The sequence below is a fragment of the Crocodylus siamensis genome, chromosome 3 (genome assembly GCF_052110815.1).
Source record: "Crocodylus siamensis isolate JL-2025a chromosome 3, ASM5211081v1, whole genome shotgun sequence".
Taxonomy (NCBI): Eukaryota; Metazoa; Chordata; order Crocodylia; family Crocodylidae; genus Crocodylus; species Crocodylus siamensis.
In genome coordinates, this window is record NC_143397.1 from 3,184,111 (window position 1) to 3,205,580 (window position 21,470).

General features: G+C 52.9%; 1 protein-coding gene across 3 annotated transcripts in view; it reads right to left on the minus strand.

The window, feature by feature from the left end:
• The window catches only part of DNAI1 (dynein axonemal intermediate chain 1), a 228,848-nt gene that overhangs the window by 84,263 nt on the left and 123,115 nt on the right, over positions 1–21,470 (minus strand). For all 3 annotated transcript variants that reach the window (XM_090037568.1, XM_090037567.1, XM_090037566.1), the window contains exons 15-18: positions 19,669–19,756; positions 15,127–15,206; positions 2,706–2,854; positions 951–1,050 (exon numbers count right to left, since the gene is read on the minus strand). In XM_090037568.1, the coding sequence (XP_089893694.1) occupies positions 951–1,050; positions 2,706–2,854; positions 15,127–15,206; positions 19,669–19,756 (417 nt within the window). The remainder of the gene's footprint in view (positions 1–950; positions 1,051–2,705; positions 2,855–15,126; positions 15,207–19,668; positions 19,757–21,470) is intronic.

Here is a 21,470-nt window from a genome sequence, read left to right on the forward strand (position 1 = left end):
ACTTGACAGTCAAGGAGCAATTTCAGAGGAAGGCCCAGGTCCCAGGAAAGCCTCTGGCCACACACCAGGCTACCATAAATGCTTCCACCTCAGGTATAAACTGGTTCTGACATGAGTGCAAATGGCAGCTTTTGTGGTGTTGAGAGGGGTTCGACGTGACTGGGGTTGCCAGCCCAGGGGGGTGGGAGAGAATGAAGGAAGCATTGTCAAGAGGAGGCTATTAGAGAAAACAGCCTTCTCATGTTGGTGGTTTAAATCATTGTGCACTTCTCCCAGTACCAATGGCAACCTTCATGCTTGCACTAAGAGGAGCAGGCTCTCAGCTGCAGCAGAATCTGTGTTTGCTTACACCAGACCCCTAATAGCCATTACGTTGACCTTGCACATCTCCAGAGGGCCATGGGAACAGCCTGGCTTGGACAGAGGCACACGCATCCCCGCCAGCATGCCATGGGTGAGTTTTGCAGCTGGCCCCTGCCATCTGCCAATGGGTCCTCTGGTTTTCAGTTTAAGACAGGCAAAGGCATTGGCACTACTGTGAAGAAACCTTGCTGGCTATGTCATCTCGGCAAGTGCAGAAGCAGTTCTGAGGGGGAAGTGGGAAGTGTTGCTGCCCCAAACTCCTACCATGCAACTGCCTCAAGATACTGGTGAGCTATGGAGTCAGGGGCAGCAAGGGAAGAACTCAGACTGAGTAGGGAGCATGTGTTACTCTCCTCCCCAGCTGCCAGCCACCCCACTCCACCCCCTGTAACTAGAAAGACTTATTCCCAACTTCTCGCATGCATTCCTGCTCCTGAATCTCTGACTCCAGCCCAAATGAGGCAGCCAACAGCAGCTGGCCAGATGCAGCCATCTGGGTGCTGACCTGCCTCCCCACTCAGTCTGGGAACACTGGATTGCAAGGACCTGTCTCCTGGTTCCAGCGCATCTCGCTCCCAGGCTCCTACCTTCCCATCAGTGGTGACTGCAGCAAAGGTAGTAGAAGAGAAAGGTGCCCAGGCAACATCGCCCACAGCAGAGTTCAGGTCGTAGATGAACATTGGGGTCCTGAAAAGAAAGACCCAAGGAGAAGAGCTTATCTCAGTACACGCCACTGCCCCAAACCAATGACTTCCTGTAAGAGGGGCTGTGACCTCAGCCCCGGGGAGAAACACAGAACAGAGCAGCCTCTGGCGTCAGCAGTAGGAGGTGGAAAGTTTCTCTCCTGCCAAGGTCTTTGCATTACCCACTGGGGTGAAGGCAAAGCAGGCTGTTTCTCTCCCCTCCTCTGGAGGTTGCACTAAGGGCTACCCCAGCCGTCCCCCAGGTCACAGCACCGTGGCTTATTCCAGAGACACTGGCCAGTGAGAAGAGCTGGAATTGGCCCACTTTCAAAACTTCAGTTTTCTGATTGCACCCAGATACGTGTCATTCACAGGCCTAGGATTTATTGCTCTCAAACTGTCTGTTCCTTCTGCCCTCCTTGTTCCTGGGTATCATAAGTCTTTTGGCCATGAGCTGCCTATGTGGATTTCAAGTCGCATTTTCCTGTAAATCTAAGCTGAAAACAGTGAACGTGCCTGCTTTTGTATCACTCAGGGGGCCCAGGTTTACTTTCATCAGTCTCAGGTTTTGGGACTCACAGGCTGCAGAAAGGGGGCTAGGAGCCCTGCGGGGCAACAGGGAGATCCAGCTAGTGAGAAAGGGAATGGAAAAGAGGAACCGCTGGGTTTGAATAAAACCCTTCCAAGTCAGAAACAAACCTGAATCAGAGCCCTAAAACCCTGGCATGACTTTGGGAGACACCTGCCAGGGGCTTACAACACTGGTGCAGCTCTGCAGCACCCTGGAAGCAACAGTACGTTGTCCCAGTGGGTCAGGCATGGCCCAGACACAGACCCCATATACATACAATGTAGGTGCTCCCCATGTGTCCCCCAGGGGTTAAAGCTGACCACAAGAGACATAACCAACAAGTTTTACACCCTAGAAAATACTCCTCTGCTCCTGGGGTACAGGATGGGAGGTGGGAGGTCTCCAAACACCAGAGTGGTGGGAGGGGGACAGTGGTCAGTCTAATGTCCCTGCACTTAGCTCCTGTGTCTGTGTAGCCTGGGGCTGTCCCTGTCGGGGCAAAGATTCAGGGGGAGGGGGATTCTGGTGCCCCTTTGAAGTCAGTGCCTGGGGCTGATGCTTGTAATCTCTCATCTCTCCCTGCAGTGGGCTCTTTGACTGACTCTCTTCCTTCCCAGCTGTGCCCCCACGGGCTGCCTGACAGTATGACTGCTCCAGTGGAAGGCAGCAGGTGGGTGGGGGTACTCCTAATGGGGAGGGATGGCTGATGTCAGGTAGCCAGGCCCAGCACCACATGGGTTGCTAGCCTCCTGCCCACATACTTGTACTGCAGGGCTCTGTTTTGACCTGGATAGCTCAGCTGCAGGCCAGAAGAGAGAGGCACGCTATAGCTTTCTGGCACTAGACTCACACGTGCAGCACTCCAGGAGCCTCTGCTGTTACTGCTGGAAGAGCTGCAGCTCTCAGTAAAAACCCAGAGAATGAGAGTCATTAGCAACGCGCCCAGCCAACAGCGATGTAAAGAACCCCAGATGTAAGCAGACCAGGCAGGCTGCACACCGTGTGCATTATTGCTTTTGCTGCAAGCTGGACTCCTGACCCACAGCCGTGAATGCTCAGCGCCCAGGTCAGGACGCAGCGAGACTTACTTGATAGTGTGGTCCCAGATCTTGACGGTCCAGTCAGAGCTGCAGGAGATGAAGACTTTCATGTGGAAAGGGTTCCAGCTCACGGCATCCACAGCCATGTGATGGGCATCAAATACGTCCAGGAACTGGCTTGAATAGGCCTTGGAACACTGCAAAGGAACCAGGAGCTGGGGTCAGGGACAGACGTGCCTCGGGAGTGCGGCAGGACGGTGTCTTGGCTCTGAGGGGCGCTTTTGGTCCTGGTACCTGCCAGGGATGGGGTGCATGGGGTCATGACTGTTTCTGCCAGGCATGTGGACACCCTGGCATTACCGTGCTAGGCAACAGGGTCCCCCCACACAACATCTGCTGCATCAGGGCTGCCTCCCATGCTGGCGCAGTGCAGCTGTGTTCACGCTGCGCTGCAGGAAGGGCTCAGTGGCATGGCTGAGTGTCAGCTTGCATGGGGCAGTGCAGCCCCTGTGAGGATGCTGCGGCCTGGCGCAGGGCATTTGCAGCACTGATCTCCCTCAGGCATTTGGTTAGTGCATGTGATGCTTCTCCCCTGCAAGGTTTAGCCTGTACCTGGCAGAGAAATGAGCCTGGGTGGGAGAGAGCCTCAATTCATTCCCTTCTGCCCACGCTTGCCATTTCTGCTGTTGGATACACTGCAGCTGTGTGCCCTGCCCAGGGCTTACTGCCCTCTAGGAAAGCCAATTGCTAAAAAGCCGGGGGGGGGGGACGCACTGCTAGTAACACCCAGGGAAAGCCTGCATCTGTTGAGGTCAATGTTAGATGGGGGCTTGCAAGGGAGAGCACAGACACAGTCCAGTGCTTCTGGGTGCCACGAAAAGTGATCCTGCAATGCATGTGAGTGCAGCTGAGTGTCTTGGGAGCAGGCCTGGGGAACGGCTCCAGCTGGGCATAGACCACGTGGTCTGTCCTCTGGTTCTCAGCCATGTGGGTCTGGCAATCCTGCCCTCTAACCGGCACTCAGCCCCACTTGGTGTGATGCTGCTGGCAGCAACAGTGCTGTGGCCCCGTGGCTCTGTTCTGCAGTCAGAGCTGCTCAGCGCAGTACCATCCTAGGTAGTGCTGCAAAGCCCTTGCTGCTCTCTCCAACTGCCCATGTGTGAGGGGTGTCAGCCCAGTGTGTGTCGCTGCCAGGACACAAGGGATTTGCCAGCTACTAAACCAGAAGGCCCAGCCTGGGGCTCACAGTTTGACCACCTGGGTTGTGCCCCTGCCCTGCTGTGCAGTCACACGTGGTCCTGGGGAAATGCTTATTGGGTCACCTGGGCTTAAATGTTCCTGTTAGGCTGGCAGATGCTGCAAGTGCCCAGCACTGCTACGGCCTTGTTACCTAAGTACAGAGCGAGCGCTGAAGCTGAAGACCAAGCGTGGAGATGTTGGCTCTGTGCCGCGGCCTTTCTGCTTCTGTTGGTCCCTAATTCCACCAGGATAATCACACTGCTCCCACCTCACCAGAGACTGCAGGGCCCCCCAGGTCACTGCATCCAGGGGCTGCTCCATCGCCAAGTGAGGTCTATGTCAGGGGTGCTCAACCCCGGTGCCAGTCAACAGGGTGCCCACAGCCATAGTCCTGTGTGCTAGATTCAGCACTCAGGGTGATGCGAGGCCCAGTCCCAGCACATAGGACTGACAGGAGACCGTGTAGGGCCCTGAACCTGTGTACAGAGTCTGGGGGATGCAGCGCGGGCCCTGGAACCCTGATCCTCGCACACAAGGCTGCCTAGACGTGCTTCGGGCCTCCAGGCCCCCATCCTGGTGCCCAGAGCCCGACACAGGGTCCAGGACTCCATCCCAGCATGCAGGGCCAGGTCGGGGCGGCACGGGGTCCTGAGTCCCCTATCCCAGCAGGCAGGGTGGTACAGGGTCCCAATCCTGGCACGTGAGGCTAGGCGGGGGCAACTCAATCTGGATGAAGATGTGTGGGCCTGAATCCTCGGCTGCAGGGCCTGATGTAGCCCATGGACCGGCCCTGCACTATTCATCAGTCTGGCAGGGCCAAAGGCTGAGCACCACTGGTCCAGGCAGGCTCCTCACTCACTGACTAGGTCCCGGGGGCACAAAGCAATGCATGGGCCAGCAGAGCTTCCAGTGCGTCAGTGCATGCATGGATGGCTCCAAGGTGCCCAGCGGCAGGGCCAACTTGTCCCAGGCAAGGGTGGCTTTAGCCTGCATGTAAGTGCTGCTGTGAGTGCCAGGAGGTAGACTGCCCAGGGCATGACTCTCTTAACCCCAGAAGACTTTAAAATGCTTCAAGACTGGTTGCTCTCTAAACCCGGTCTCTGTTTACCTAGTCTGTGGAGAATGAAAGTGGGAGAGGCGCTGGGGGTCCCGAGAGCAGGGGAACTCACTGCCCAAGATGAGTGGTTGTTCCTTAAGGGGACAATACTCAAGGCCCAAGGGGTGACCATCCCAACAAGAAGCAAGGGGGGCAGGAGTGCCCAAAAGCCCCCCTGGCTCACCAAGGGCGTCTGGAAATGCCTGATTGCCAAAAAGGCGACGTACACCCAGTGGAAGGGGGAGCTATTTCCAAAGAGGAGTATACCTCCTCTGCTCCGGCCCGTAGGGGGGCTGTCAGGAAAGCTAAGGTGGACATAGAGCTAGGACGAGCGTCCAAGATCAAAGATAATAAAAAGTCCTTTATCAAATATATAGGGAGGATGAATAAAGCACCAGGAAACATGGGGACCCTGCAAGATCCTCTGGGCAATCTGGTGGTTGCGCCAGAGGAGAAAGCAGACCTCTTTAACCAATTCTTCACCTCCGTTTTCTTGTGCAGGGACCGGGACTTCCCCACCGGGAAGCAAGACAGACTCGAGGGGAACGCCTCCAGACCTCAGGTTGGGGAGGATCCGGTTAGAGAGCTTCTGGAGGGGCTGCATGTGTTCAAATCAGCGGGTCCAGATGCTCTCCCCCCCAGGGTGTTGAGGGAGCTAGCAGGGGTTATTGCAGGGCCCTTGGCACGGCTTTACGAGCGCTCGTGGTGCTCGGGCCAGGTGCTGACTGATTGGAAGGTAGCCAACATCGTCCCCATCTTTAAACAAGGGAGGAGGGAGAACCGGGCAACTATAGGCCCATCAGTCTTACCTCAATCCTAGGGAAACTCTTTGAGAAGATCCTCAAGGAGCACATCTGCGATGGGCCGGCCTCAGAGATGATGCTCAAGGGCAACCCGCACAGTGTCATTAGGGGCAGGTCATGTCAGACCAACCTGATTGCCTTTTATGATCAGGTCACAAAGGCAATGGATGCAGGTGTCACCATGGACGTAGTCTTTCTGCACTTCAGCAAGACCTTTGACACTGTCTCCCACCCCATCCTCATTAAGAAATTGGGCGACTGTGGCATTGATGCCTACAGTCAGATGGATTGCAGGTTGGCTGAAGGGTCGCACTCAGAGGGTGGTGGTGGACGGGTCATATTCGACCTGGGGGAAGTGGGCAGCAGAGTCCCCCAGGGCTCGGTCCTTGGGCCCGCACTGTTCAATCTCTTTATCAGTGATTTGGATGATGGGTTGAAAAGCAATCTGTTTAAATTTGCTGATGATACCAAAATTTGGGGTGAGGTGAGCACGCTAGTAGGGAGGGAAAAACTGCAGCAAGACCTGGATAGGTTACAAGGGTGGGCTAGCAAAAACAGGATGTGTTTCAATACTGACAAGTGCAGGGCACTGCACAGGGGCAATAGTAACTAGCAGCACACTTATAAGATGGGAAACTCCCTTCTTGAGAGCATGGAGGCGGAAAGGGATGTTGGAGTCATTAATGACTCCAAGATGAACATGAGCCGGCAATACGAGGTCACGGTTTGTAGGGCTAACCGCACCTTGTCGTGCACCCACAGATGCATCTCAAGTAGAGCCAGGGAGGTGATCCTCCCCCTCTATGCGGCACCGGTCAGGCCGCAGCTGGAGTACTGCGTCCAGTTCTGGGTGCCGCAGTGCAGGAGGGATGTGGACAGCATGGAGAGGGTCCAGAGGAGGCCACCCGCATGATCTGGGGACAACAGGGCAGACCCTACAATGAGAGACTGTGGGACCTGAACCTGTCCAGCCTTCACAAGAGAAGGCTGAGGGGGGACCTGGTGACTGTCTATAAACTCACTAGTGGGGACCAGAAGGGTTTGGGGGAGACACTGTTTCCCCGAGCGCCCCCCAGCATGGCAAGGAATAACGGCCACAGGCTGTTGGAGAGGAGGTTTAGATCAGACATCCGCAAGAACGACTTCACGGTCAGGGCGGCTAGGAGCTGGAACCAGCTTCCAAGGGAAGCGGTGCTGGCTCCTACCCTGGGGGGCTTTAAGAAGAGGCTTGATGCCTACCTGGGTGGAGTCATTTGAGCCCAGTTTTTCTCCTGCCCAGGCCGGGGGTTGGACTTGCAGATCTACAAGGTCCCTTCAACCCCACTTCTATGATTCTATGGAAGGCAATGCCATGAACAGCCTCCAACCACATCCCGCATGGTGAAATTGCCCCAGGCCCCTTGGGGACAGGTGCTCCAGCAGCCCCGATCCCACCCATAGCTGATCCTAACACCACTTGGGGAAATGACCCAACAGCAAGGGGGTCGGCCAGTCAGGCTCCAGCTGGCAAGGGCTCAGTGGGTGGGAGCTTGCAGAACCCAACCTGCAGCATGCGGGAAGAGCCCATCTTGCCCACAAGCATCCCTAGAGCTACCACCCATTGTGGCACAGAGATCATAAATGCTGACCCACTCTGGGGCACTGGTGGCAGCCTGCAAAGTGCTCAGTTTCTGTGTCAGGCTCTGCTCCCTTCTGAAGCACTGGATTTCAGGGTCAATATTCCCCTCGTCTGGTCACGTCATGCTCAGTGACAAAGGGCCAAATGCTGCCCAGCTTTGTGCTGGGTGGAAACAAGATGTTGGAAGCCTCTTCTCTCCCACACACTTGCACCAGGGCAGGAGGTGCCTGTAGTTAGGCATCGGGCTCTTTCAAGCTCTGGCCAGCAGAGCCAGAGACAGGAGATGACCCAAGCGGACTGGCCCACGTTGCCCTGCTTGCATCTGAAAGCTGGCACTGGAGACCACCCTGCGGGACCTTTCGTTGCAGTTAGCAGGCCTTTGTTGTATGGTCTCCTTGGGCCCCAGAGCCTGTCAGCCCAGGGCTCTGTTCTGTCCAAGTCAGGTGCATGAAGTTACAGCATTGCCCAAAGACAGCTTCATGTTCCTTCTGCATTTCAAGGCCCCGCTCAGAGGAATCACGCCGGTCTGCCTGCTCCATCCTAGGCTGGAGTTTACAAAGAGGGGGTCAAGAGCCATCTGTTCAGCTGATCCAAAGTTGCAGGGCCCACCCCTCCTTTGCCCGAGCAGGTGGAACTTTGTCCATCGCCCACTGTGAGGAGGTGCTCGGCCAGCAACAGGCTGAGACCTAGCTGCAGGTAATCAGCAGTTAAGAGCCTGCCTGGCTGGAAGCCTGGGGGCCAGCTGTAACGAATGACCGGCAAACGAGAGTGGGGCCGCAGACAGTGTTAACAGCTGCAGGGCTGGAGAGCCAGGGAGAAAGGAGGCTGGCATACCAAGGGAGAAGCCTGGAGTCAGGGTCACACCTCTGCTTCTCCCTCATCTGCCTTTCCTGGAGGTGGGGAACTGCAGCTTTAAGGGGCTCTTGTAAGATCTGGATCTACCTGAGCCACCTTAGGAGCTCCTGTTACGCAAGGCAGCTCTGGATACAGCTGCAGAAGTGAACCCCGGTTATCTTTGCTAGACCCCTTGGCTCTGGCTGATTTCTGAACAGTGCCCAGTGTGCGTGTGCGGTAGGGAGCAGAGTGATTCGTGCCCCGGCCCAGAGGGAGGGACCCCAGGTCCTTCAGTACTTGCAGTCCTGGTAGAAGTTGCTTCACATAAGATGATGCTTGATGACAACTTTCCAGAGGGGACTATGATGTGGCTGCCTGCAGCACTAGGGGACCGCTCGGTGGCCCAGGAGTTCCCTTCTAGCCCTGTATCCAATGCTCTGATGCTTATGCACCTCTACACCAGTTTCCTCATCCAAACAGCCAGGGGGTAATGCCTCTCCAGACACATGCACACAGAGGGGCCCTGGCATGCATCTCTCATCAACAACTAACTCAATCAGAGCTACATAGTATAAGCTTTCATAAGCAGTAGACTTACGTCACCAGATGCTATCTGAAGTAAGCCCACTGCTTTCGGAAGCTCGTGCCATGCATCTGATTTAGTCTATAAGATGCAAACTTACCCTGCTTTCTCCCTGACTTCAGACTGTCACAGCTAACTACTTCTCTCATTAATGCCTGGGATCTTTTTCTGGAAATTAAACTGCTTGCTTTCTTGTTTCACTGCACAGACCCCTCATATTGCCATGCACCACGTGTGCAAGCGGTGCAGGTTGGATGCCCAATGCAATCAGCTTAGGCCTGCTGAAGCGTTAAGGGAATGGGAGACTTGCAAAGCAAAGGCTGGCTGCACAGGCAGCGGTCCATCGGGACTCTGCAGCTTAGCGCTGTCCGTGCCGCGGGATGATCACCGTCTGCGTTCTGACTGGTCTTTGCCCTCGCATTGCCTTTGTATGCCAGTAGTGATTAAGGTTATTCATACTACAGTATCTCCACAAGTCCCCTGCTTGAGGTCAGCTGCAGGAATATGGCACCTGCCCCAAAAGGATTGCTGAGCTCTGGGAGATGAACGTTGCTGAATCACCTCCCTTTGCAGATCAGGCTCATCAGACGTTTGCTACTACTGTCCAAGTGCCACGTCCCTGAGACACCAGGCCTGCAGTCATTATCCTGCAGCAGTCTGCTGTGACGGTGCATGCTGTAGCAATGCTCCCTAACTGCTGGTGCTTCATCAGAAGGGAAGGGAGGGGAGGGGAGGGGAGGGGAGGGGGGAAACGCGTGTATTTGGCTTAGTTTTGAAAGCAGCTCTGCTGCGGAGAGGCAAGCAGGACACGGGTAATTTGACAAGTGAAAGAAGCTGCTTTCTCCGACTGTCGGCGCGAGTTATTGACTTGAAAGACCTTTAATGTCTTGTGGCTTTAATCAAGAAGCGTCCTGGCCAGCGGCTGTCTGGATCCCACAATATTAATATTCAGGGGACTATTTTTAAGGCTTTCTCTAGACAGAATTGGGCACAGTTTTGATCAGAGGACACTGCAGCCATCATGGAGGGAGGCTGCGGTGAGCTCAATATCTTGTCCTCAGGCTGGCTGGCTGGAGTACGTGAGGCTGACCCAAGGCTTGATTGCCAGGCTCAGAAAGGAAAGGAATATAATGGTTGTAGCTGAGACTGGCTCCAGCTTTCAAGGACCAGCCTGTCTCTTCAAGACCCCGGGGCTTCCTTCGGGGTTGGGATGCTGAAAGGAGCCCTTGGCTACATGCCCAGCAGGTCCCTGCCCTTCAGCCTGGCCCCATCACAGAGGGGGAGCAGAGGCTGTTCACTGTCCCTCTTGCAGCCCCCTCCATGCTGTCTTTCCCACTAAGCCCAGGTGGAAACTCTCTGTGCTCCACTTCAGAAGGGAAAAGGGGGTCTGGAAGGCAGAGCTGTACCTGGCTTCCCTGCAGACCATAGCGCCCCCGCGCCTGTCTGCTTCGAGGGACGTAACAGAACCTCGGGCAGATTTCACAGGGTGCCCGCTGCACCTGGCCCTTGTCGGCAAAGACCTGGCACAGTCATCACAAGCGTGGGGCCCTTTAGCTGATTCTGGAGCTTCGTGACAGACCTGAAGCAGCAGAGGAGGGCTGCCTGGCTGCTTAAAGGGGCTGGTGTGACCTAAGAATGCAGGGAACTACATTTATGTTTAACACCTGCAAGGGGTGAGAAACTGGAGTACCTGAGAAGAGGCTGAACGCATGAGTCGTGAGAGACCTGGGGTACACAAGGGACCAAGGGGGAGAAGGGGGTGCAGATCCCTACAAAAACCCAGGCAAAGATGAGGCCTGGGGGATCCCCTGCTTATCACCTATGAAGACCTGCAGATCTCCCGAGAGGCTTTCTGAATACCTGGCTCCAAGAAGACGCTCTGTCCTCAGGATTACGTAAAATCTACGCAAGGCTTTCTCGTGTCTTTTTGGCTTGTTATTTTGCATTTTAAGTGAGGATAAGTGGTGCATGCTGTCACTGCGTCTTACTGGGCTGTGCCTTAGCTTAGGCAGAGTGTTTCTGTTGTTCTCTGTGGCATACTTGAAATTGCAAATTGCTGTGCTCAATAAATGCTTTCTTCAGAGAACGGACTATTCTTTCTCAAGCATTCACGAATTCGGTGCCACTACGTAATGTGAAGTCTGGTAACACCCCTACCAGGAGACAAGCTGTCTTGCAAGGGTGACCACACATGCATGTCTTACTCTAGGCAAAGGGCAGAGATTCAGAGAAACAGAGACAGAAGAGACCAGTAATAAGTTTACAAGGCCTTACCATTCACAATGCTGATCCCACTGACTTTAAAGGGAGCGAAGGAGCTGTGCGCCTTGCCAGCTCAGGCCCACAGCTCCCAGGCAGCATCCGTTCCTAACGGGGAAGTCAGAATCATTTTAAAGGGACCGTAGCCATTGGAAAAAAATGTCAAGTGGAAATGTGAAATCTGCCTGAGGTTTTGTTACAGACTAAATTTAAACTTTTCCATTCTGCTTAGCTCCTCAAGCCTTTCCCTTCACTTGTTCATCTGGATAATTACACATGGGGAATGTGTATTATAAGCTGAGCTAAACACCTCCCCCACTGAATACTGTGACATCTGATCATAGGCACAGAAGTTTTAAAGCCAACTCAGACTCCAGAGCCGGGGATGGCAGCATCTGTCTGAAGCCTTGAATGCTGCCTGAGGTGTGCTTGGGATATTTTTCTCCTATTGAAGGAGAGATAAATGTGTTCTCTGGAAGCCAGCAGAGCTGTTATGATGGTCAAACAAGGAACCTGTCTAATGCAGCATGGCACATGATAACAAGGCAGCTGGCGAGAGGGACGTGAGGCAGTGCAGTGGGATACGGAGAGGTCTGGAGACTTCTGAGGCTGCAGCATGTGTTTGTAAAGCTGGCCGGCAGCACTCCAGCCTGCACCGAACAACACCAACGTGGCACAAAACCATCCCTCTTCTCCCTGCCCAGGTGATGGATGGATGGCTACCAAGACACTAATAATTCCGCTGGGTTTTACTGGGTTGCTGATGGAAGTGCTGTGTATCAGCTTAATGTAAAAACCAATAAAGGGATATTTTTCCCATAAGAGGCTCATAATAGGCTGAAAACGGGGCTCAGCCATGCTGACAGACTCAGCCAGGCAGGGATGGCACTTTTTTTAAACCCACTGGAACCTAAAGTGTTCAGAGAGATTCGTTAGGAACAAGATACTAAGGTGCTTCCTGGGTTTTTGCTTTGTGCTTTCTCAGGCAGTGAGGAGCTTTTGTCATTCTCTCTCCTCCCAGGTATTTGGAGGCCACTGAAACCTTACAGTGCCCAGCAGCAATGCCCTCAAACATGACGGGCTGCCTGTATGCGCTAGCTCCCTCGCTGGAAGCAGGGCACCCAAATCTGCTTAGCACTGGGGTGCGCGCTGCCGACGAGGCTGCCCCAGTGGTGCAGAGCCCTGAGGTAGCTCAGGGAGCCCAGGACATGTTTGAGGGCACCACTGCTGGGCACAGTAGGTTTGCAGCCGTGGCGCGACTTACCAAGAGCGCTGCCATTTCCCATTGACTGCCCATTGGCTAGGAACTGCCGCTGTCCAAAGGATTTACAGCAGCAATTGGGGTTTCAAAGCCTTGCTCTGAACCGTCCGGGTCTGTGCATCTCCAACTCGCCTTCCACACCAATCGGAGCAATTCATAAACAGCCAGCAAGGAGGCTGTTTGGAGCCATGGGTTCATATGAATGCAGGAGCAGTTTGTCCTCTATGTAAAAGGGCAGTAGATAGGCCTGTGTGTAATTAAGATAATGATGTCTTGGCTTCAGAAATGCTATTAACCAGGCTATTTTCTGAAATTCACTGTAATTGTGCCACAGCTAAAAAATTAACATATTATCATGCTGTTTGTTGGCAAGTTCTATCCCTCCGGATAGAAAAATGCCTTTCTGAAATTTTCTTCTCAAATCCCTGTAATAAATGATTAATCTATAGCTCTGTCCCTGCAGAGAACAGCTTTCTGCTCAGCTCCCGACTTGAAGTCTAGCCCCTCCTTTCAGTCAAAACTCAGGTGGCAAAGTCACCTTAGGGAAGCCCCCGGGCAGCTCACTGGACATGTGCTTCTCTGTCCGGCAGAGAGAAGGAAAACAGGCCACCGCCCCGATGTGAACCATTTCTTAGAGATGGGGCTCCAGCCTTCTGGGGCAGAAGCAGTGCAGCCCAGCTACTTATGCCGTGTGTTGTAATAAAAAGGGCTTAGCACACAAACATAAAGCACGGGAAAGTGAACAAAAGCTTATAAAATGTTCCAGCCATCCAAAATGGTAATGACTGATGGAAAGAGAGATTGAATCCATCCGAAGAACACAGCCCTTGGACTACCTCAGCAGGCTGGGTTGTGGTCGTGTCTGGGGAACTAGGAACCAGTGGACCAGTATGGGCGTGCTGGAAGTGAGGCCTTGTGGTGAATGAAATGGGTGTACGAAATCCCCCTTTTTGGGATCCTCAGAGAGAAAGACTGCATAAGAGGGGATTCACAACTAAGGGATACTTGGGGGTGAGGGGCGACCGTCACTCTGCATCATCCAGAGACACTGTCCCTCATTCATCAACCTCAAAGATCAGCACGTCATCGGGACTCCATGCCTCAGCACGGCAATGGGGACGCCCTCCCCATCCAGCAGCACAGCAGCCGCTAGGAGCCCAGCCGAAACCCCGAGACCTGCCTTGTTTCTCTTTCCCCGCGAAGTTCCTTTCCGCCCTGTTACCCGCGTCCTGTTAGCTCTTTCTCCCCCTTTCTCCCCCATCTCTTCCTCTCTCTCAACTTTCCACAGAGTACACTGCACAGCCGGATGGGGTGAGCTGGCCCTTCTAGCTCTGCCCACCCGGAGGAGGGCTGGCAAAGGAAAGGCAGACGCTGTCCTAGACAGGGGTACTGGGCCAGAGTCCAGGGTAACTGCTCTTGTGGCTGATCTGCAAGCCCCAGACAACCTTCTGCCCTGGGAATATCTACAGAAAGCCACATTGCTTCCCCCCTTGTACTAGTTGTCCTTGCCGAAACAGAGGAAGGGACCATCGTTCAGAAGTTAAGGTTGAGCAATGCAACGTTCCTTTCCAGCAGGAAGGACTGCTTGGCACAGTAAGAGATTTTAACCAAGAGCCTTGTCCCCCTGCTTTACCTGTTGAATGTTTGGGGGGTTAAGTCTTGTGTTGTGTCGAGGCTGACTCCGTAGTTTTGCTAAGAGGTTGGACAATGGGCTTATACAGGATGGATTGGATAGAGATGATCCTGCTGACTCAGGCAGGTGGTGGGACTAGACCTCAAGAGGTCCCTTCCAACCCTGCTTTTCTGTAAGGCTATGATTCTGTGAACAAGTGTCTTTGAAAGGCTGATTACATAACCATCCCGTCCCTTTCCAAGTGCTCCTTCTTTGGATTCTCTTTCCTGTCTCAGAATCAAGGCACTGAATACATTTCCAGACTCTGCCGGGAGCTGCCCGCTGTGCCGGTCACTGTAACTAAGCAGGCTCTGTTCTGCATGTGATGCTCCAAGCCCTTCTTAGCTTTCTAAAACTAATGCAGGCGGGGTCGTATTTGATTTATTCCATCAAAATGAACACAACAGGACCATACATAGAGGCCAGCATTTTGGAGAGGCTGACCAGATAAATGGGAAGCTGCCAGGATAGTGGTGTACATGCTCTGCTGAAAGTTAGCACACAACACTAAAGACTGAATCTCCAGTCCAGCTAACTATTGAAGGCTTAAATACTTCACGAGAGCAAAACTGCAATCTCCACAGCACCCTTGCAAGGCAGGCATTGCTGTCCCCATGTTACACAGGAGCCCTGAGAAGGCTGGAGCACAGCAACAGAGGACACTGCACTGGAGCATGCTGGCTTTCCTGACATATGGCTCCTCTTCCCCAAGGCTTGAGAGCACAACAGCTGCTCAGCACAGAGCTGTTTGTGCCGCCGGCAGGGCACTGAGAAGGGGCGTGCTGTAGTATAGTATCCCGAGTGCCTTTGTTCTACCATCCATACAGAGCTAGAGATCCATGCCCAAACTGAAGGGCCTTTGGCAGACCCCCAAAGCCATGGGAGACTCCATGTCTTCATCACAAGGGGACTGGGAGCAAGCAATGAGTTCCTCGTTCTGGGACTGGCTTTCAGGGGACAGGGTGCTGCACCCAGTGGGGCTCCAGACAGGTAGTGCACGGACCTGAGTGCACTACTAGGACTGAGCCTGCTGGGAAAATCATTTGGATGACAACAACCCGACAGGAAATTCAGCAGCGATGGGATGTAAAACACAGCCTTTACCTTGTAGATCTTCCCCTCTTCAGTGCCAACGAGGAATAAGTAATCAATCTTCTTGTGGAAATCAAACGACGTTCCACAGCCTGGTTGAGAAGGGGAGAGCGGTCAGTCAGGGAGGTGTCATACTGCCTGGTTGCAGATATCACTTCTGAACACCTTAGCAGATTGACTAGAGGTCCCAAGTGAGAATCAGGCCTCACTGCAATGGAAATGCCTACTAAGACAGCACCTGCTCCAGAGCCACAATCAGCGGAGACAGGGTAGACAAAGGGCAAGAGCAGAAATAAACGCCCAAAAGAAGGGAAGTGATTTGGAGAAGTTCACCTAGCAGGTCAGCAGCAGAAGCCAGGTCTCCAGGTCCCTTTCCAACCCCCTGTCCGCACTGCCTCTCAGACTGGTTACAAGACTCAACAAAGAGGAGCAACCAGCTGAAGCAGGAAAGTTAAGCTTGGGTATACAGGTCCCTGCAAGCGGCAGCCTGATATTCTAATGCACGCCACACGTGTGGCTGCCGGTAAAAACTCAGTCTCTACAAAAGGTAATGGTGCAAACTGGACAACAGGTACAGAAAGACACCTTGAAAGCTTCCAGCTGACAAGAAAGAAGGACAGACAACCCCCTAGCTCCAAACACAACTGCATCCAAAGCGCCTGCTAAACAGACTGCAGAGGCTAAGAGAAGCTCTGGCAGCACAAATGTCCAGGTTTTCTGCCGCTGCATTTCTATAGCCAGTAACTAGGACTCCTTTTCTCTCTCCGGGGTCAGATTCTAGCCAGAAAATGCAAATCCTTTTACCAAGAGCCTTTCAAACAAGGATGCTTCAGACCTCATCTTTAACTGTTCCTCACATCTTGAAGGCTATGGACAAGTATAACACTAAGCCATTTTAAAAGCAGGCAGGGGTGAGGCAGGAGTTACCCACATCAATTGAATCTATAGGGCTGTTTTGTCTGTCTGCACCTAAGAAAGAAGAGTGAAGCTAAACTGTTGTATCTCCCAAAGTCTTTCACTCCAGTTTAAAGTTTACAGAGTTCAGGGTCCATTTACAGGAAAACAGACAGGACAGCTGAAACATTACAATGCTCAGCTCTAAAACACTATCATTTCAAGTGTTTTAATGGCTTGTCTATCTACACGTAAGATTTCAGATTCTAGCCCAGACCCAACCTGCTCTTTCCTATGCGATATGACAATACTTCTAGGGATTCCCGGGTGGCCCTGGGAGGTCAGACACCCCTCCTTGAAAGCACTGTCCATCACAGGGGTGGGCAAAATACGGCCCATGGGCAACATCCAACCTGCCCAGCCATTTCGTCCAGCTCACAGGCACCCACCAACTCATTGCTGGGCCCAGCCCGTGCGCCTCACTCCCACTCTCGTGCGTGGAAGGGCCCAGCCCAGCCAGCACATGGCTTCCCGGAGGGGCTGTTGCTGCCACTGCTGCAGCTGCGGGGGGACGTGCTCAGCTTCCCCGGTGGCCAGTGGCTTGTCCTCGTCTCCCTGCTGCAGCGCTTGCTCTGGGCGGGGGAGCGGGAGCTACAGCCGGGCAGGAGCGTAGAGTGTGGGGCTGGTGGGAGTGTGGAGGCCGTGCCCAGGGGGGCAATGGGAGTGCAGAGCTGAGGTGGGCTGGGTGTGGGCAGGTTGGGGAGTATGGAGACCCCCACCACATTCCACCCCAGGGTGCACAGCCCCCACTGCCGGCAGCAGCAGCAGGTGGCAGGTGCTTGGGGAGCTCGTGGCCCGTGCAGGCACTGCTGTCTGGCGGTGCACAGCTCCAGCCAGCACTGCCCTTGGTGGCAAGAAGCACAGCCAGGCTGGCCCACCTCTATCACCTGGGGCTCTCTGCAGTGCATGTGCAGCTCCTCGCGCTCCACCAGGGAAGCCCCATGTGATGGAGCCAGTTGCCTTCCCCACCCCCTGCTGTGCAGGTCCTGGGACTCTGCCCGGAAGCGGTGTGCTGGCTGGGCCAGGCCTTTCCGTGCACAAGGGTGGGAGCAAGGGGCGCAGGCTAGGTGAGGTATCATTAGTTGGTGGGGTCTGGTGGCTGGAGGAAATTGCCTGGTGGGCTGCATCCAGCCCACGGGCCATATTTTGCCCACCCCTGGTCTAAATACTATTCACCAAAAACTTGCTTTCTTCCAAAGATGTAGTATCAATTAAGTCAATTAAAGCTCTTTTTAAGAATAAACTCCTAGCCATGGCTTCTCCTGCTTGAGGAGGAACAGAGAAGAAAACTCATATGACACATTTCCATCTTTAGTTCTTCGACACTCAGGCTGGATTCAGACGTGCGGGCATGTGCATTTTGTGATGCCACAAATCTCTTTGCCGCACCACAAACAACACATGTTGCATGTTTAACATGTTGCAGGTTAAACTGTGCCCAACGCTGCTAATTTTCAGTGTTTGGGCAAAATTTGCTACCAGGATTTCCCAGGAGCAAAAAATAAACCCTAACAAAAAAACAGCACAAAGCACGTCAAAGTGCAGCGTGCTGGGACAAATGCAGAGATGGGGGAGCAACCAGTCTAGGGCTGCCTGCTCCCTTGTCTCTGCGTGCTGCAAAGCCCCTGTTCTGGGACACACTGCGCCCCTGCCAGCCACTTCCCAGCTGGCGGGGGCACTGTGCCACCTCGAGACAGGAGCAGGCAGCCCTGGGCTGGCTGCTCCTTTGTCTGTGTGTCCCAGAGTGAGGGCTCTGCATGTGGGGCCTCCATCTCCAGGCACCCTGCACCCTGGACAGCCGCAGAGCAGCTGGAGCAGTGTGCCTTGAGGCAGGGAAGCAGACAGACAGCCCAGGGAGCTCGGCTGGCTGCTCCTCTGTCTCCACATGCCGCTCCTTGACTAGCTGCAGACCACATGAGCAGGGGCATGCACTGCAGCACAAAGTAGCAGCACAAATTTCTGTGTGTTTGTGCTGCTGCAAACACATGCCCCTGCTCATGTGGACGTGGCCTCAGATAGCATGGTAGTGGGCTAGAAGCTAAATGGAATAGCGGGATGGTGTGCTTCAAGGAAGAGATGCTTCACCAGGATGACTTTATTAACACGAAAGAGTCTACTCTCCCTTCATCCCCTTCCGGAGAGCTGAGACCCAAGGGTGCTGTGTCTTTTGTGAAAAGGAGGCACCAGTCATCGCTGCTTGTAGGTCATTGAGGCCTCTTATGTTGCACTCTGGAGGCAGAACGCTTCAGCCCTCGGGAAACGCCTTCCACAACTTCATGTGAAAATTCAGAACAGCGACTCTTGATGAAGTAGGATTGAGAGGAAATGTCCTCCACACTAATGTACATGCTAACACAGGTAGGGGAAGCTGCACATCACCGTGGCAGATGGTAGGCATGGATTAATGACAGGCCCTAGGAGTCTATGGGTTGTCAGTGAGGTGTGACATTCACATTTTTTGGGAGAAGACAAAGCCATCCTGCCTGCTCTCAAGGCTCAAAGACGTGCAGAAGATCAAGAGTTACAACCTCCATAGGTAGAAATTACAGTGGCAACAAGCATGTTAGAAAACAGGTTTTAAGGAGGTGCCTGAAGCCACACAGAGAGGGTTCTTGGCACACAGGACGAGGGAGGCTGTTCAAGCAGACAGAGGGATGTAAGAGGCAAAGCATGGGATGGGAAGAGTGACAAAAGGAGAGCCTTACAGGCTTATAGGGAGTATATTTAACAGTAGGCCGTGGCTTTTTCCCCAGCATTGAAAGCAAGTAGCACAACCTTAGAGAAACAGCCCATAAGCACATGGAACTCAGGGAAAGCAAAGTGCAAACTGCTTCAGCTTCCAAGCACCAATCTGGAGCCTGATGAAATGGGACCTCGGGGGGTGCTGCTGTGGTATTTTTACTGCTGGACACTTGTCATCCTACATAACACTGAAGCATAAAATCCTTGGAAGTTGGTTCCATGGCACCGTTAACAAATAGCAAACAGGCCACAGAGAATTTCGCAAGTGAGCTGGGATGAAGTCCAGCTATTTTATACGCTGACCTGCCCTCGCTACAGAGTAGTACAGAGCGGTCCACAGAACATTAATGTGGAAAGAGGACAGTTCTTCTGCAAACTCTGGCTCTATCTTCACTGTCAAAAAATAAATTAAAATTAAAAAAGCCTGCAGGAGAGCTAGTTCAGGCTGTGAGATCCTAATGGAGACCAGGCACCTCTTATTTTCATTTAGATGTGTCAGTCCAGGTCAGCCCCCTACCATTGTAAGGTTGAAAGCTGACCTTGATTTGCTACATCAAGACAAAATTGATCTGAGTGCTTTGTCTGCAGGGGACTGAGTGAGAAGCTTATCTCACTGCTCACAGGACAGGGCAGTGAAGACATGGCCTGAGCCTCAACCCTTCAACCAGGCTAGTGACCAGCACTACAGAGTGATTCTTCGTATATATTGACTAACATGCAAGAAAAGCCACTTTCCTTTACAAGTCTCTCCCCAGGACCACCCCCTTCCAAGCCCGTTCTCTCCTCTAATGTGTGTGAATGATTGATTAGAGGCTCCGTGTTGGTAATTATCAGGGTGGTAAGGACTTGGGCTCTTACCAATTGTGTGCAGCTGCAGTCCCTCTGGCCCCTCTATTGTTGCTCCCTCTACCACCAGCTTGATGACATCTGTATGAACCAGCTCATTCTGCAGGCAGAGGAGAGAGACTGGGGATTAATAACAGTTTTTGTGGCAACAATACTGTGACATCCCTCGCTTGGAAATGGCATGATTGGGCAAGGAATTTTAAAAAGTTGTGCAGAAAGTTGTTTAATGTTTCATGCCACCAACTGGCAGCTTGCTAGCTGAGAGCTCTGAGAGCTAATGAGAGCTCCCCATCGCTTTCCCAGGAAATTGATACTTTCACACTCACCCACTGTACAAGGTGCACACACCTGGCTTAGACACACTGGAGTCTTGGGTCAAAGTTTTTGAGGTTTGAACCCTATTATTTAGGCATCTATGTGGCCTGATTTGTTTTCAGAAGTCCTGGCCATGGGCTGGGCCAGATGGTTTTGGTATCTCTTGAACTCAGGTCCGAGGAATTTTAGATTGAATATTCAGGGGGGGAAAAGGGCACTCAAAATGAGCAGCTTTGGAGAACTTAGGCAACATGGGGAGGAGAGTGCTCATGTCATGACAATCAGCAGATCACACTTCACTTTCTGTAACCCAGGATACAGGAGAAGAGAACTTCAGGCCCCTGTCACACGTTACATATACCACACAATTCAGTGGTTAATCAGGCAATAAATTTAGATTGGAAACACATGCCAAATATGACTGGCCACACGTGCAAAGTAATTACTGTGCAATTAACTGGTTAATCGCACAGTAGGTTTAGACACAGTCAAAGTAATGATCACACCATAGAAATGTCCATCCAGCTCCAAAAAGAGCCAAGCAGCTACAAATGTGTAATGACTCTATAGATGGTTTCTAGTCAGCTTTAACGTGAGCATGTGGCAGGTCCTTCGGTTGCTACTCATCCAACACTAGAGTCATGCTGTGGTGGCAAGCAAAGAGGAGGGGACACCTACCTTGGTCATTCCTGTCCTTTACAGTTTTCCTGTTATTATAAATGCAGCTTGCAGCCTAGCACTCAGTTTCCCAACTGCTGAGAATCAAGTGCCAGGCAGACACAGCTGGGTGCTTGCGTCGGGAATGAATGCCGCATGTTATGATCTGCATTATCATAACTCCTTTCAGGCCTAGCCAGCAACCAGAATTCCACTGGACTAGGCCCTGGACAAACCCCGAACAAGGAAGTGCAAGCCCCAAAGAGCGTACAATCTAAGCATGGGACAGGTGGCAGACAGACGGGGGTGGGGGGTACAAGGAAACAGTGAATGGGTGCAATGGTTGAGCATATATTCAGGGATTAGAATATTTTTGCATAATAGGAGCTGGTAGGGAATGTGGGAATACCCTGGGGCGAGGGGAGGAGATAAAAGAACAAAGAATTAAAGACTAAATTAAGGAGCACCCTGGGTGAGGATTGTATGTTTTCAGGCAATTTTTAGATTTTTCAGTGGAGCAGCTTGAGAACAAAATGTAAATCTTCACCTTGGTGATCCCAGCCTCGGTCAGTGCAGAGCACAGGCAGAGACGGCAGTTCTGCTCAGCCACGCCATGCCAGGGGAGTCCTATTGTAGTAAGGGTAGAAACAGCCTGACGATCATCTGTTCAGTACTGCAGTTCATGGGGGGTGTTGCAAAAGGAGGTGCAAGTCAGACTTGCTCCCAGCAGCTTCCTAACACCTTTGGGAGTTTTACACCTGCTTGGCCCACACCCTGAAGGGGAAGGTGGAGGATGCTGGTGCTGCTCACACCTGCCCACCAGAGCTGTTAGGACCCCTGCG